Below are 15418 nucleotides of genomic sequence, written 5' to 3'. Positions count from 1 at the left end.
TTAATACGTGATTTATTTTAATTACGGCATTAAAATGAGTACAAAAGGACAGCGTCTATGATCTTTTACAGTAAATGAATAACTGCGCATTATAGAAGAGGCTGAAAAAATTGGGCGGCAGGAAGAAAATTTGACGTAGGTGAAAGCTGCATTCGAGACTGGCGTAATAAGAAAAAAATTCTGGTGAAAGGCACTGGAAATAAAAGGGCTTTTCGTGTCTTAAAACCAAAATACACAGACAGAGAAAAAAGATTGTATGACTTTGGAAAAAAGGAATGCGGTTATGCTGTCACGACAGAAATGTGTCAATCATATTCTAGCGAAATCGCTAAATCATTGAATAAAGTTCATTTTAAAGCAAGCCGTGGATGGATAACACGATTTTTTGCACGAAATAATTTGTCAATACGACAAAAGACGACCATTTCTCAACGACTTCCAGACGCTTATGAACAAAAAATATTACATTTTCACAAATACATAATAAGTCTTAGAAATCACAAAGGCTATTTGCCTTTTCAAATAGGAAACGCTGATCAAACCCCCGTCTATTTTGAAATGCCATTTGACAAAATCTTAACAAAAAAGGTGAAAAAAGTGTTACTATGCGAATCGTAACACTGTTTTCATTACCACCAGTGGGTGGTGGTAATAAAAAACAAAGGTGTAGTGTTATGCTTTGCATTACTTCTGATAGATCAAAATTACCTCCGTACATTGTCTTTAAAAGAAAAAACTCTTCCTACCGTGCAGGTAAATGGAGTTGTTATCAGAGCACAGGAATGAGGTTGGATGGACGAAACCTTAATTTTAGATTGGATCAGGTGCGTATGGCAAAAGCGATCAGGAGATTTACTTAATAAAAAAAAATATCGGTGTGCATAGTTATCGGAGGCATACGACTGATAAAGTGAAAGACATTTTAAAAAAGGGTTTGACAGACCAAGTAATAATTTCAGGCGGATTGACATCTCTATTGCAACCACTAGATGTCTGCATTAATAAACCGTTCAAATCTGCATTAAAACAACTGTACAGTAAATGGATGGCTCATGAAAATTTCTTTCTCACGCCTACAGGAAGAATAAAAGATGCTTGGGAAGGTATTTACACGGAATTAGTAAGGAAAAGTTTAAAAAAATGCGGAATATTTAATGAACTTGATGGTAGTGAAGACGATCACCTTTGGCAGAGCGACGTGGAGACTACCGGTAACTCTTCTACAGACATTGACAGCGACAGTGATTAATTAAAAATAAAATCACATATTAAAAATTGTATTGAAATGATCCTTTTCAACATGATACTTTCTTTTCGTTTTACTGGCCTACTGATTCTGAACTAAACTAGTACTTACGGTAATTAATTATTATGCAATATTAATATTGTAATTTAAATGAACGAATTAAATGATTTACTTTTTGAATATTTTCGCATTTATGTATTTTTTTATTCTATCTGTTGCACTTTAAAATACCGATATATACTCGATTTTTTTTAGAGTCTCGGTTCGGAAAATCGAGGTCGGGGCTTATTCGGTGGCAGGGGGTACTCGAACAAATACAGTAATTAATGGAATAATTTTAGTTTTAATGCTATTATAAAATCCCAGTATAAAAGTTGTCTTAAGTCGACTTCATATTTAAAAGGGCTCTTGTGTGATTAAATAGAGAGGTTCACCATATAAGACGTGTTTAAATTATAGCGAAAATTTTAATAATGTGTAAACTTGATTTGAGTGTTATTTTGTGCCTTTCTTAGCATTGTTACTCTGACATTCGTAGTTGACGTGTTTTGGATTCCTTCATTTTAAAACTAGTGTTAAAAATAGTTCTGAGAATGGAGGTACTTCGAAACGCGTCAACTGCGAAAGTCAAGAGTGACAGTGCTTGGAAAGGTAGAAAATAACATCCAAATCAACTATTATAATGTTAGCGGAAATATAAAGTATAGTGAAATATGTAAACTTGCTCTTATATTAGAGCTCTTTTTTTCCTGTTTAGCCTCCGGGAATTACCGTCAAGTATTACTTAAGAGGATTATAAGTACGAGTGTAAGTGAAGTGTAGTCTTGTACAGTCTCAGATCTCATTTCTGAGATTTGTGGTTAATTGAAACCCAACCACCAAAGAACACCGGTATCCATGATCTAGTATTCAAATCCGTGTAAAAATAACTGGCTTTACTAGGACTTGAACGCTGGAACTCTAGGCTTCCAAATCAGCTAGCTGATTTGGGAAGACGCGTTCACCACTAGACCAATCCGGTGGGTTTTATATTAGAGATCTGCAGCAACACAAGTAAACTCAATCCACCATTAAAATAAAACTCAATGTACATTCCCGAGAACTTGTATATTTATTGTAAAGCCGGTTAAAATTAAACAAGGAACCCTAATTTATATTGATAATCAACTAAATAGCGTTGTCAAGGATAGCTTAAAGTTATCTTGGTTTTAGTTTTGTGTTCGTTTGTCTTCAGTTTCCAACTTTGTAAACGGATACTTCTTTTTAAGTGTATTTATTTATTTAATATAATACTTATTTTTATGATTGAATATAACAATAGTAATTCCAAATGTGATTCTTTATTTAATATAAAATCTGTATGTTTTAAAAAATATAGACAATAATATATTGAAATAATAATTACGTGCAAATTCACTTGAAGAAAAATAATTCATTATCGGCGAAAAATTATTCGAAATACTATGATCTATCTGGTTGACGGTAGTAACCAGAATTAGACAACTCTAATAATTGTACGAAAACATTAATGAATTATTATTTAGTGGCAAAAAGATTCATCCTTAAGTACTATTCATTGTATTTTTTATTTATTTTTAATGAAATATTTTTTCTATTTAAATCCGTATGTCAAAAAAACAACCTAGAAAGTGAATAAAATCCTCGTAAGGTGAATAAATTGATTTTTGTTATTTTAATTAAATTTTAAGTACCAAGTTTTATGATAAATACGTACAAGAGGGGTCAAACACATTACCTACTTCAACCGGTAGTCAGTTAAAAGGTTTGCTATATTATTTTCAGAATGATGTTTCACAAAATAGGTTTACGATTTTTTGCTTTATTTAATAAAAACATGAGCGAACAGAAATTAAAACCTATCTATTTTCTTTATATTTTTTCATACTTACCGGAATAAATTATAAACAGCAGTTCATACCTTTTTAAAGAAAAAAATAAATATATATATATATTTAAGAATATGGGATGAATATATATATATATATATATATATATATATATACATAAAAAAGTATTTTTAATTTTTTTTTAAGTATTAAACTAATTTCAAAAATTTATTTTTCTGACTGTATTTAAAAATTGTCTAGTCTTTTATCATTATTTCCATTATTGATTTTTCATAGCTTAATACAAAAAAAAATTTAAGTATTTCCTAAAGGAAAAACAAGTACTTACAAAAGACATTCCAAGAAACCTGTTGTTTCTCTGTGACATATTTGTTTAGGTATAGTGTATAAGATTTGGTATCCTTTAGTGTGCCTTACGCCTTTTCAGAATAAATTGACAGCCGTTAAGACCTTTTTCTCTTTTAGATGTTCCTTATTTCTAGCGGCTCTTTTAAAAAGAGTATGTATACATAAAATAAGGAATGAAAAGGATTATTTTTTTTTGTCTTATTGAGAACAAATTTCTCCCATCGATTTAACAAAAGAGTTACAGTGTGAACATAAAGTTTTGAAAGGTACAGTAAATTAAAGTAATTTATTTATTTTTCACTTACTCTTTCTTGAATGGCGACCTTTCTAACATTCCATAAAAACTCCAGAATGGATACGAGAAATGCGATAAAACAACCAGAAATTAATACTAAGAATACACCACCAACATTTGCCAATCCAAGTTCATTAGATGGAGTTGGTTCATCTTGCTGTGTAACAAAAATTCAATTATTAAAAAAAAAAGAAAAAAGTTTAAATATATATATCTAATATAATATAGTAATGTCAGTCAGTATAAATTCAGGTTAAATTTTATTCTAAATATACTGATGTAAGAAGAATATATTATTAAATGACCAGAAAAAGATAAAATTTCTTTATATTAAAAATTAGATTTTTAATGCTCTTCTAAAATCATATGATGAAGTACCAGTCACTATGAAAACGATTGTATTTTACTTTTCTTTTTAATGAAATATTTTTTCTATTTAAATCCGTATTTCAAAAAAACAACCTAGAAAGTGAATAAAATCCTTGTAAGGTGAATAAATTGATCTTCGTTATTTTAATTAGATTTTTATACATCAAGTTTTATGATAAATACATACATAAAATACATAAAAATTAAGACTTTTTGTATGTTGTCATTAAAAATAATTTTAAGAAAAATATAAAATTTCGTAAATACGAACAAAAAATCTGATGTCGACACCATATGACTACCTTGTACGCCTATTAAATTAATATGCACATTTTTTAAAATGAAAAGTACATAAAATTTTATTTCATTAATAACTTCTGATATTTTTCATATTTTTTTTATTGTTATTATTGAAATATTATTTATCGTAAAATTCTTCTTTTTTTTTCAGAGGTTAATAATTATTAATAAATCAATTTAATTGAATTAACGAAAAAAAGTTAAAAAAAAAAAATTGTGATGAACACTGATTCGAACCGATGTGCCTTATAAGATCCAAATATTTCATTAATTAAAATTTTATTTGGCTATAACTCTGGAACCAATGAAAATAAATATCACTTATGATATATATATATATATATATATCGATGAAAGGTTTCAATGAGAAGGCTTATTACTGCAGTTAGAAAAAGTCCAAAATTTAATTTGTTTTGGATTTTGGTTTTTTTTGGATACTTTTGGTTCAGTCGATTATAATCAAAAGGGGTGGTGCATAACTAGGTGTTACAAGAGTTAAAAATCCAAAATTTTAACATCCTACGGCTAATCGTTTTTGAGTTATACGAGATACATACGTACGTACAGACTCACGCCGAAAATAGTCAAACTGGATATTACCGTTGAAATCTGAAAATCGAAATTTTTCGCGATCTAAAAATTCTAAATTTTTGAAATTGTACCAAATTAAAAATACTACCAATAAGCTTTACCTTTAATTTAGGCCAACCTCAATAATTTAAAATTTTTAAGATACTGTATATTGAAAAATTCTTTTAAAAATAATTTGAAGAGGTTTTTAAATTGATATTCTTAAAAGAGAGCTTTATTTTGTTTAAAGTATAGGTAGACCTAAAAAACGTTTACGAGAAAAAGGTAAGAAAACTGGATCTTAATAGAATTAAGAAAAGGAATGTAGAGAAATAACTGCTACCAAGTATGAACTAAGCTTGTAAGAGCTCTCTAGAATGCAGAAATATTTATTTTTTATACTACTTTTTCTGATTAATCGTTTTGAGATTTTGGCTGAAAATAATTCATATGTTAGAAAATTTAGTTTTTAATAATTCTGGTATGTTACAGAGTTAAGTGTAATTTTATATTTAAATTTATATTAACAAATTTTTTTTTTTCATTTTAATTCCCATTTATAAAAATTTATATGCACAACTATGAAATTCATAATTAATCAGTAATCCCCGATGATGAAGAAATAATCCAAAAGCGCTTGGATAGTCAATATTCACAATCATTGGTAAGTCGATACTTTATTTTTGTGTAAGTGTAATTTATTTAATTTAATAAAGATTACAAAACTGAATAATAAATAATGTTTTATTAAATTTTCATTTTGTAGCATAAAAGATTCAGTATTATTTTTTTTTTGCAGAAATCTTCTGATTAACAGATATTTCAAAATTCAGAGAAAACTGTTCTATGATTTTAAAATTATGGAATTTTAAAAATTAATATAGTTTTTTAAAAATTAAAGAAAATTCTGATAGCTAATGAATTCTGTACAACAAATGAATTCTATATTTCATAAAATATGGCCAATATTTTTCATAATATAAAATATTGTAAAGTTGTAAACTTTTCCATGATGAGATGTAAATAATCTATACTTTATTGGAGTATCTAACATTCATTTTTGTAAAAAGAGAAACTCGAAATAAACATTTTGTTCCAAAAGAAGTACATTAAAAATATTGATGTGATTCTGTCCATGGGATTAAAACACCACAGATTTGAAAACACCCACTGAAATATTAATAGAAGGTACATTAAATAATGCACCTTCTATTATTCATTAGATGCATATTAGATTCTTCATAGGTGCATTATTTAATGTAATTTACGTACATTATTTTGACAAATTTTTTAGGTATAAAGCACATACATTATTTTGACAAAATTTTCAGATTCATAAAGCACATTGTAGAATCATTTCTTACCTTGAGAAGTGCAAATTACCCAAAAAAATATTAAAGATATTCTTGCCCATATTAGAAGTTAGATACAATAATAAAACTTATAATTTTTCTGTTAATAAAAACAATACATTTAAAAACAAAAAACTCTAAATGTAAAAATAATTATTTTTTAATAATTTTTTTCCATCTTACATTATCACATGCACCACCACCATGCATCTGTTTCCACCATTTAGTTTTTAACTCTTGAAGTTTACCAGATTCTTGCATTTTTAAAACAGCACCGCTTATGGCTGTTCTGTATGGAGAATCTAAAAAAATAAAATCAAAACAAGATATAAAATAAAATAATTTTTCTTACAACATTGACAACAATTCTCATTTTTTACAAAATAAAAATAGAGAAAGAGAAAGTTGACATCAATGTTAACTTTCTAATTTTTATAGAATAAAAAATGAAAGTTGACATCAATTTTGCTAAACTTTACTACTACTTGAGTAAATCTTAAAAATAAAATCTTTATAGTGGAAAAATTGGAAGTTATTTTATCACTATGATTTTATTCATCCTCTCATTCAGTTTTAATTTAACAATACAAAAATAATTAAAATAAGGCTATATTATCCTTCTATCATGGACTGGAACCTATTCTGTAGATGATAGTAATTGAATAAAAAAAGAAAAAAATTGTCAATTAATAGATACTTAAAAAATGGAAGGACATTATATTAATCTAATACTTCGTGAAGCAACAGAAGAATAAAAAGGATATGTTGGTTCATATTATGAATAATTTAATCACTGTAGTGATTTAAACCATTTTAGAAACAAAATGGAGTAGAATCTCTATTTATATTTCTAGAATCTCTCTCTATTGAGAGTGGTAATATTTTCTGCAGCTAATATCCATGGTGAATGAAGTGCAGATTTCACCTGAGTATTGAAGGGCTTATATACTGATATGTAACTGCATATTCAGCACATCAAAACAGGCAATGGGAAATCACTTCACTTCTCATTTTCTTAAAATGACTGATAAGGGAAAGTGGTCTTGATTACCTGAGCATTGATTTACAATTTTTTTGTGCAACTTTTGTCTCTTGTTAAATTACTATAGGAGTTACAACTAATAAAAAGAATTTAAAGAATTATACATATAGAATGTGTATTCATTTTTCATAATAGTTCCTTGTTTTAATTAATGGCAAAATAGAATCACAAGTTATTATTTTATGTACATAAAACAGTACATACAGTAGTTAATACATAAAATAGACCATAATTACGAAAAATACCTAAGTTTTACAAATTTAATTGTCAGCATAAAGTCTGGTAATTACAACTAGATACAATACAATTTATTCATTTCAATAAGGCCTTAAACCAATATCCCTTTTTCCATCTGGGGTAATAAAAATATTAGGGCTGCTCTGGTATTCTCAAGTGATCACCCCAATTTCTTTTATATACTATTAAAATATTGCTTATTTACTCCTAAATCTAAACCTGATGGTATCATTTTTTATTAAGTTCCTTTTTTGTGCCTTTATTTTCCTTAGAAATCTCATTTGCAACACCTTGAAGTTTTGATTTCTCTCTTTTAAACAAGACCATGTCTTATTAAAATACAAAATTGTTAGGACTGCCATCATATGATACATATTCCTCAATACATTAGAATTCCACCAATGCATTACTAATAATTCATATCTGTGAGAACAAAACTGTTTTAAGTTTAATGTATAATATTGAATTTCAATAACTTCAAGGAAGGTAAGAAATATATATATGGATGTTGAAGTAACCAACTGATAATTAAAGAGTTACAGGGTTCTTTAATTGATTAGAAATTTTTGTAAGTCAGTATTGGAACATTAAATAAGTTGAATAATAAAAAAAAATAATTTATTGTAATTGTGAGGAAGTCATCATTTAAAAAAAAAAAAATACGTTTTGCCTAAATATATATTTTGTTTCTGGATATTCTTGAGGGTAAACCATTGTCAATAGATATGAGATGATCAAGTGACCATCTCAGATCATCACCAGGAGGTTTTCTCCTGTCCTGGAACAAATGGATTGTATATTTTTAAAACTGTATAATTTCATTTATATAATATTTTCATAAAAATTCAATTTTTAACCGTTATTCCTTACTAAGCTTCCAAAATATTGAAAGGGACATTACTACTAAAAAACTTGCTTTTTAACATACTGCATCACAGATTAATAGGTTCTTCAAGATCAGAATCTTATCTACCAAAGTATTTTTGAAAATGTGCCCTTAATGTAATTACTTTTAAGAAATTATTTTATTCTGTATTATTTTAAATAATGACAATAAGATTGTTACATAAAAAAGGTGTCAAAAACTTAAAAAAAGGATTGATATATCTTATGTACTATTTCATATATTGAATTTTATTTTATGTTTTGCAAAAATTTTATTTCAGGTGGTCTCAAATGATACGGGAATGATTTATTAAAAAAAAAAAATAATAATAATAATAATACTTTAATTTTTTATTTACTGTGTATTGTCTTATATGAAATACAGAATTTTATAGATTATCTTTTACATACTGTAAATTATACATATGAATCACTAATAAATAGAATCTGAGTCACATTTTCTGAACTAAGTTATTACACAATGACACAGGAATAATTGCTAATACATCATATATACACTACACTGTTACATACATGCTTATACTTGTTATAAAACACTAAAACTGGGAAAAGAAATTGATGTTCTAATGAAATTTCAAGCTTATTTTGAATAAATACATTACTTACGTAAAGGCATGGCTATTCCATATCCTTTTGAATCAAGTAGTCCTCCAATCATTGCTAAATCACATTTTCGTTCCATCTGATATTCAATTGAAGTTGACTCCATGAAATATGCATACTGTCGTTTACCCTTTTGAACCCGTTCAACACCTTCATCATTATTTTTTACAAATACTGATGGTTGAGCTGATTCCATTGCACTCCACATTCTTTGATACATACTTACATTACTACTCTGAAAAAATATAAGAAAGAAGAATAGAGAACAAGAAAAATTGGGTACAATTTTATTTATTTATATACTTCTTATAAACAGATGCATACACATTAACAGCAGGTTTTTTTCTTTTAAGTGGATACTTCAAATACAGAAGCAGCTGAATGAGAATTTGAGTATTATACAACCTGGATATTAAACACTGTTATCATTCAATTTTTGAATGACATTCTTTAAAAATAAATTTTTGAAATCATAGAAAATACACAAAACTTTTATAAACAGTTTTTTGTTTTTTTTTATAACATTGTAATTACTTACTATATTATTTGAGTTTTGCTATATTTATTACTATTATAATTAATTATTTTTTTAGTAAACTGTTATATTTTAAACAAAAAATAAAAATAATAACTTAGGAGATCCTTTATTTCTTTCAATCTTACTTGTTTAGGTGTTTGTCTTTATGGCTGTACAACACTGTCTGGTGAATTTATCATTTATGGGGTTCATTTTCAAAAAAAATCCTTTATCTTATCTAGGATTGTGAAATAAGGGATGTGAAAGGTTTTGTGATGAGCAAAATAAGCAAGAATTACTTTTCTCAACATCTGGCACTGTTGTATTATACAGTTTATATAAAAATAAAGTATCCACTTACCAACAGTTGTGAGTATTGACTATCCAAGTGCTTTTGGATTATTCTTCCATCATCAGCGATTACTGATTAATTATGAATTTTATATTTGTGCATATAAATTGTTATAAATGGGAATTAAAATGAAAATAAAATTTAAAATTATTATAACAGTTGATTGACAATAGTTAAAATAATTCAACATTAAAAATAAAAAAAAACTTCTTGTCAGTAAGATGTTTACTACTGTTATCTACACAAATGTTAGATTTGTACTGTTATATATACAAGAATTATTTACACATACACAAATACAGACACATTTTTTGTTGGACATATACTTCTGGGAATTATTAAAATGATATTTTGATACTATGTAAATAAAAATCAATTGAAGAGGCTAATTCATTTTCAGAAATGACAAAGTTCATTTTTTATGCTATTAGAAAAATACAATGAACAGATATACTAGTTAAAATCAGCCCATTACAAAGGTCTGCACTAGTTTGCACTCAAGACAACACTGAAACAAGACAAACACAAACAAGTAAAGACTACAACCAACCAACAAAATACAAAGTAAACCAAGTAAAGACAACAACCAACAAGTCAAGACAAACACCTAAAACAAGTAAGATTGAAAGAAATAAAGGATCTTCTAAGTTATTATTTTTATTTTTTGTTTAAAATATAACTGTTTAATTTACTAAAAAAACAATTAATTATAATAGTAATAAATACCATTGTATTTATTACTTGTATTTATTAATGTAGGCTTTTAAGATTGAGACAAAGAAAATGCAAATAAAACTCATTCAATACTCACTTTTGTTACTGGAAGCTTAAATGTTTACTTTTAAAAGTTTTTAGTATTCTTCTTTCTAATAAAAAAATGCTTAAGTGAGCAGTCTGAACAGTGATAGTGCATTTTTAGGCATTGTTTATCATCTTGAAGTATGTAAAATGCTACAATCAGTGCCATCGCCACTGATTCAGCATTTATCTTTAATATGTTTAAGTATGGGAACTAATGTCATAAACTTTCTCTTTCAGAAATTACCATATATGAAAAATCCAGAGAATATGAAAGCCATACAAGTCTTTCATGCCTCTTATTATGCATTAAAGCTTTCAAATTTCTATTTTCATGGAAGTACATAAAAGCACATGGACATAGTGAATGAAATTCCAAAATATGTGACATGTTCTTACACTTGTTGAAAGAACCAATCAATGTGGTCACTATCAGTCAAATGAGAATTTCTTTGAAAATCCTGAATATACCCTGAGTAAACAATTATCAGAAAATGTATTGGAAGGTAATATGATTATAAGAAACAGTACACCGTGATGGGATATTTTAATGTTGAATAATTTTTCATTTAGCATGAAGCTGATGAGGATTTTGGTGATCCATTGGACAGTATTCTATCTCTTGTGTTTTGTAAATTGACATTTCCAGTTAAAATACATTAATAAAATACAGTTCTGGATTTAATTTGCCATTGAGAATTTTGCTAAGAAGTCACTAAATAATTGAAACATATTATCCTGTTTGTCCTGTTAAGTTTTGTATAGATTTATGATGTCTCAAATTTAATGCTGACTAATATAATATGCTGGTATTAAGGGTTAAAATTGAGGCGGGCAAATTTTATATTGCTTCCTACATGACATAATTAATGCTATAAAAAAAACAAAGTTCAAAGTCATATAGTAAAAACTTACCATAAAAAAATTAGCTGTGGAACCCCCAGACATAACACCATATTTAATTTTATTTTGTGAAGCAAGATCTTCTACACCAGAAATAGGTGCATCCATTCGTTCCATTGTAAGAAAGGCAGCTAGATTAGCTGTGTATGATGATATCATAATGAGTGTAAAGAACCACCACATACCAGCAACAAGTCTTGTTGACACTGCCCTGATAAAAATAAAAATCTGACTGAACAATGAACAAAATTAAAACATACTAAGGCAATGCTAAATTTATGTACTATTTTAATTTTAATTCTTAAGTATGTGTTTAGCAGTATTACAATATCTACTTATGCAACAATTACTCCCACCAAAATAAAACAAATAATACAAAAACATTTTCCTTTTACAAAATAGGGAGTGTATTGCCCTTTAATGCAAGAAGTGTATTTAATTCCATTTTTTTTATTTAAATTAATAAGTACAATGTTTTAAATGGATGATTACTGGATTCATCTAATTTCAGTAATTTAGATTCAGGCAGTACAGAGGATTGTAAAAAATTAGATGAAATCCTTTTCCACTGAATCACAGATAAAAGACAGTAGTAAAAACTGAATTTCAAAATTTACATTTTTGGTATTGACAGTGCTGTAATGTAATTTGAGTGAGCACATAATGAGCCTTCTTGTACTATACTATTATTGACTAATTTCATTTTTATACTTATAAAAGTGCTTTTAATATATAACTGAACTGTTATAAAACTGGTCAGCTGAGAATTATTTTAAGTTTTTACTATTAGAAAATAATAAAAATATATGATTACAACTAAATTTTTGTATAAAATTGTATATTAAATACTAATTTCCATGATTCAAAATAATCTTTGAAAAACGTGAGATGAAAAACAATGGTAAATACATATAATTTATAGATCTTGATAAGATGCCAGTAACATAGCAGATTAGTAGGATCTCTACCTTTCATTTAATTCTTACTGGGTCAAAATATGATCAGGTTAGGCATTTTTTCACATGCTTAAAAATCATTATCATTAAAAATAATGAAAGCAACTAGCTGTAACTGGATGAATAGTGGTAGGTACAAAATAACTATTAATAATATAGAACTGAATGAGATCTTCAAATTTTAAAAGGAATTTTAAGCCTTAGATTTACATTGACACAGTTTACTCAGAATAAATATTTCTATCCTGCATTAGTCAATTAGAAAAAAAAAAGTATTTCTTTATGGTTTTTTTCTGATTACTTCTGACTTTTGTTTTATCCAACTCACTCATATTTGCATGAACTTTTATTATCAGTTTCTATTTCGGTGGAGAAACGCATTTTTAATTGCAGAAATCAACTTCTGATCAGAAAAACAAATACTTTTTCGTTTTCCCCCCTCAAAATTTGTAAGTTTTTCACCTGAGAATAACTCGTAGTAGCAGGAAATATTGATGATAATAATAACAACCAGATTGGAGAAATAACCTAATAATTTGATATAAGCATTTTTATAACCATGTATTTATTTTATAAATATAATCCAACCAAAATTAACCTACGTTCGCTTCACTCGATAAGTTTGATTAATTAACAGCAGTGTTTTGATTATTTAAATAATAAATAATGTAATATTTACTGAAATACCCAACACAATATATAAACATTCTTTATTAATCTCAATACAAAAGAAATAAGAACAAACCTTTAATAACCTGTGTAAAAAACCTACGTAAATAATTCATTTTCAAAAACAACTCAATCACACAGTCAGAACGAAACAATGTCTCAAATGTTGGTCGAAATAGTCCTTATCCCGGTAAAAACGACGGTACATGAATTCACCAAAAATGAATCAATCATAGTACGGTGAATAATCGATTCACTTTTGTTGCGTCTCTTCGCGTTTCTGCAAAGGCTTTCAATCGGTTGGGTATGCTCACCAGTATCCTCGACGAATTTTCGGCTGTGATCCACAGTGAAATGTTTAAAGTTCATGCCTTCTATTTTTTTGTATATTATTGTATGATTTCCATTTATCCCACATTATTGTAATGTCTTTATCAATGCACGCGGTAATTGTATTTAATAGCGTTTCTTTTTTCTGATTTGGCACTCCATACAAAAAGCACTCATTATCTTCGCGACAAATTCCTCCGAAAACCCACGGTGAAGATACAACCTTCCACGATTATATTTTCTTCTGAAAAACACGATTCGTCGATTTCCACTGTTTTTCCTTCACCACTTATTTGCTAGGATTTTCATTAAGGAATCAGTACAAACTTCACGCAAATAGTTAGTTCTTCCAGTCTGCAATGGCATCAAAGCTCATTTCAAATTCTCGTTCAGCAAAACGAGCGGTAGTGTATTCCCAAGACCATCATAAATGAATAAAATAATCCTCTCGAACGACAATTTGCTACCTTCTAAACAAGTTCCCTTTCTGATCGGTTTTTCTTTACGGCACTTTCGTTTTTTACATACCCAACGGTAATTTTTTGCATGAATTTTCGTAGACATTTTGTGTTTCATCTTATATGTTCTGGTCTTATAATGATTCCTCTGTCTTAAAGAAACCGGATCGCTTTTTCTTTCGTATCAACGTTTATAATAAGAAGACGAATGTCACTTGAGACATGATGTGGACTAGTCGACAACACTGATAAAGTAATCGAAATATATTTCGAATCGTAACTATATAGCAATCCGTATTTCTAAACAATGCCGGGTCTTTCCTGTGATTCCCACAAATATAAAAATTGGTTTCTCCATCCCAAAATGAAGTGAATATCATATTTTAAGCATTTTCACAACGATTCATAATGAAAAATATTTAAAAAAATTGAGAAAGGAATAACAGAAAAGTACCTTTTATTTTCCTTTCACATTTTACAGTTATAAGGAAATAAAAAAAGTGATATGAAATACAAATTAAAACTATAACAACAAATATTTTTTTTAAATTATTGAGCATGTAACTCAGAAAACATCATTATTTTTGTTCCATCTGATATTCATTTATATAAGAAAAATGAGCTAAACTGGAACATAGAACATACGGTATTATTGTAGTAGGCGATTTACGGCTGTAGTTAGTTAGATCTTAGATGGCGCCACTGAAACGTTACATTGAAATTAAACACAAATTTGAGAAGTTCAACTTTAATAAAAAACAAAACACACTAACTGGATCAGAAAAGTGATATGATTTTAATCATATCACTTGATCAAACAGAAAAATTTACGTACAAATGCTAAAAATTATAAAAATAAATTTTAAAGAAATCCTTCTAAAACAAATTGAAATTTTTTATTTTTTCATAGGTTGGCATTAACAGCTAAACAACAATTAAATTTAGTGTCTAACATTTGAATAATCGTTTGGGCAGCATTTGCACTGTTATTGTTTGGTCATTCATTCATTATCGGTGATAATTTGTTTTCATTTGGAGAGTTGACGGACTTGTTAAGTTATGTTAAAGTAAATAAAAATGGATTGGCTGCTGTGCATGAATACTGGGAAAATGATCAAAATTGAGAGTATTGCATTGTAAAACATTTGAGACTTTGGAGAGTTGAGTTTGAGAAACAGGTATGCTTAAACCATTACAATTCGATGCTTGTTGTGAACATTTTGTGAGAAATGCCAACACTGCAGAAGCAGTATTTAATGCAGTACAATTATCTCCCACCTCAAGCACCAAAAGGTTGTT

The 15418-nt window shown here is 27.7% G+C and overlaps 1 protein-coding gene across 4 annotated transcripts in view; it reads right to left on the bottom strand.

The window, feature by feature from the left end:
- Positions 1-15418, bottom strand: part of LOC142328269 (glutamate receptor ionotropic, kainate 2-like) — a 151938-nt gene that overhangs the window by 2084 nt on the left and 134436 nt on the right. For all 4 annotated transcript variants that reach the window (XM_075371959.1, XM_075371961.1, XM_075371962.1 and 1 more), the window contains 4 exons: positions 11719-11917; positions 9140-9371; positions 6532-6650; positions 3768-3914 (listed from right to left, as the gene is read on the bottom strand). In XM_075371959.1, the coding sequence (XP_075228074.1) occupies positions 3768-3914; positions 6532-6650; positions 9140-9371; positions 11719-11917 (697 nt within the window). The remainder of the gene's footprint in view (positions 1-3767; positions 3915-6531; positions 6651-9139; positions 9372-11718; positions 11918-15418) is intronic.

Source organism: Lycorma delicatula, chromosome 7 (genome assembly GCF_047948215.1).
Source record: "Lycorma delicatula isolate Av1 chromosome 7, ASM4794821v1, whole genome shotgun sequence".
Lineage (NCBI taxonomy): Eukaryota > Metazoa > Arthropoda > Insecta > Hemiptera > Fulgoridae > Lycorma > Lycorma delicatula.
This window is presented reverse-complemented; position numbering and strand designations above follow the sequence as displayed.